Source organism: Sorghum bicolor, chromosome 3, assembly GCF_000003195.3.
Source record: "Sorghum bicolor cultivar BTx623 chromosome 3, Sorghum_bicolor_NCBIv3, whole genome shotgun sequence".
Classification (NCBI taxonomy): domain Eukaryota; kingdom Viridiplantae; phylum Streptophyta; class Magnoliopsida; order Poales; family Poaceae; genus Sorghum; species Sorghum bicolor.
The window spans coordinates 58,914,245-58,916,001 of NC_012872.2; the positions used below are offsets into that span (position 1 = coordinate 58,914,245).

Consider the following 1,757-nt stretch of genomic DNA (forward strand, 5'->3'; position numbering starts at 1 on the left):
AGAAAAGCACTGGAGTTATCAGAGGAGGAGTACTTGAGTGGAAGAATCGACTGGCTACCAAACGAACCTGGCACCACGTGGTCGCCCGAACCTTTTGCGCTCCGTTCCACCAACTCCATTACTAGACTGCCCCATTTTGTTGATAAATCCAAAACCGAAAACTAACGTGTAATGGCATTAATCAGAACACACATTTGGACCAACTGAACATTACGTTAATTGTCTGATCCGGTAGCTGAATCATTGTCTCACCTAACAAGAGTAAATCGCCGACAAATCTCTTGCGACCGGGCACCACACACATTTCTCTGCAGCTAAGAAGATGGTCATCTGGATGTGACCTCGTACAAGAATTTGCAGTTTTGTAGCATCTGATAAGAAGATCATAAATTCAGAACTAGATATAAATGACTCAAGAGTAGTGATGCAGTATCAACAGCCGCAGCACGCATAAAAATTGAATCGCATAGCCCAATCTTACAAACCACCAATATTACAAATAAGAAGCTAGCGAGATCAAATGGAAGAAATTTAAATAAACAGAGAGAAAGAAGAGGAAGGGAACACCACCAGACAATCTCAGACAAAGATGGAAGAAGCCGCCCGAATCAACTCCGGACATGGCATTCTCATCTTCAACTAGCTCGTCGTCCGTCCCTATAGATAGAAATGGCGTACGGTCTCACTCTCACAACAGGTAGCCAAGAAGGGCGGCGAGGCCAGCGACGCTCCAGCCGACGGCCCTGGCGCTGGCGGCGCCCGTGGGCGCGGCGTCGTCAGACCCTGCGGGGCCAGAGGCGGCATCGTCGGACCCACCCTTCTTGGGCTTGGACGCGGTAGGCGCGGCGGCTGGCGCCTTGGCCCCGAACAGCTCCAAGGGCAGGAGCACCTTGTCGACGGAGTAGACGGCGAGCGGCTTGACGGCGCTGAGCGCGTTGTTGACGGTGACCTCGACGACGCCCGTGGAGACGTTGAGCTGGTTGTTGGTGGTGGAGGTGACGTTGAGCGTGTAGGGCCCGTCGCGGCCGGAGGCCTGGGTGCGGACGGGGTTGCTGGCGGTCTGGAACGAGTCCATGCTGTAGAACTGGGGCAGGACGTGGCCCTGCACCAGCGCCACCTGCTGCTGCTGCGTCAGCGAGTTGAGCGTCCCGGGCTTGAGGCTGTTGAAGGCGTTGTCGGTGGGCGCGAACACCGTGTACCCGCCGCCGTTGCTGGCGAACGAGCTGTTGAGCTGGCTGTTGAGCTGCGTGTCCTGCTGCGTCTCCTTCATCAGCCGCATGAACATCGTGTACTGCCCGCCTTTCTCCAGGACCGCCGTCACGTTCGGCGGCCCGCTCGGCGTCGCCGCGGGGCCTGGAGCCTGCGCCAGCGCCGCCGGAACCACGGCCGACAGCGCTAGGAACGCGGCCGCCGCCACGGCGATGCGCCTCGCCATTGTGTTGTGGATTTGTGGGTGGTGGGTGGGCGTAGTGGAGTGTGGAGATCGACGAGAGTAGAAAGCAGCTGTAGCGGCTAGAGAGTGGTGGGGTTAGTTCATATAGGGGGGCTGCTGGGCTGGAAGCGGGGCTGGAGCTGAGCTGGTGGTGGGGCGGGGTGTACTGAGTGAGCGGGCGGTGGTTGCCCGGTGGTTACGACCGGCGAGGGCGCGTGGAATATGATGGGAACATGCGTGGGGCGACGGACGGAGCAGATAACTGACATGAGGACATGAGGTCCGGGCGTCCGGCTCGGCGCCGGGGCGGGGCGGGGCGGGGCGC

General features: G+C 58.7%; 1 protein-coding gene across 1 annotated transcript; it reads right to left on the bottom strand.

The window, feature by feature from the left end:
• LOC8080825 (fasciclin-like arabinogalactan protein 11) lies at positions 405-1,532 on the bottom strand. Its single transcript, XM_002458242.2, has one exon. The coding sequence runs from the start codon at positions 1,433-1,435 to the stop codon at positions 689-691; it is 747 nt and encodes a 248-aa protein (XP_002458287.1). The 5' UTR covers positions 1,436-1,532; the 3' UTR covers positions 405-688.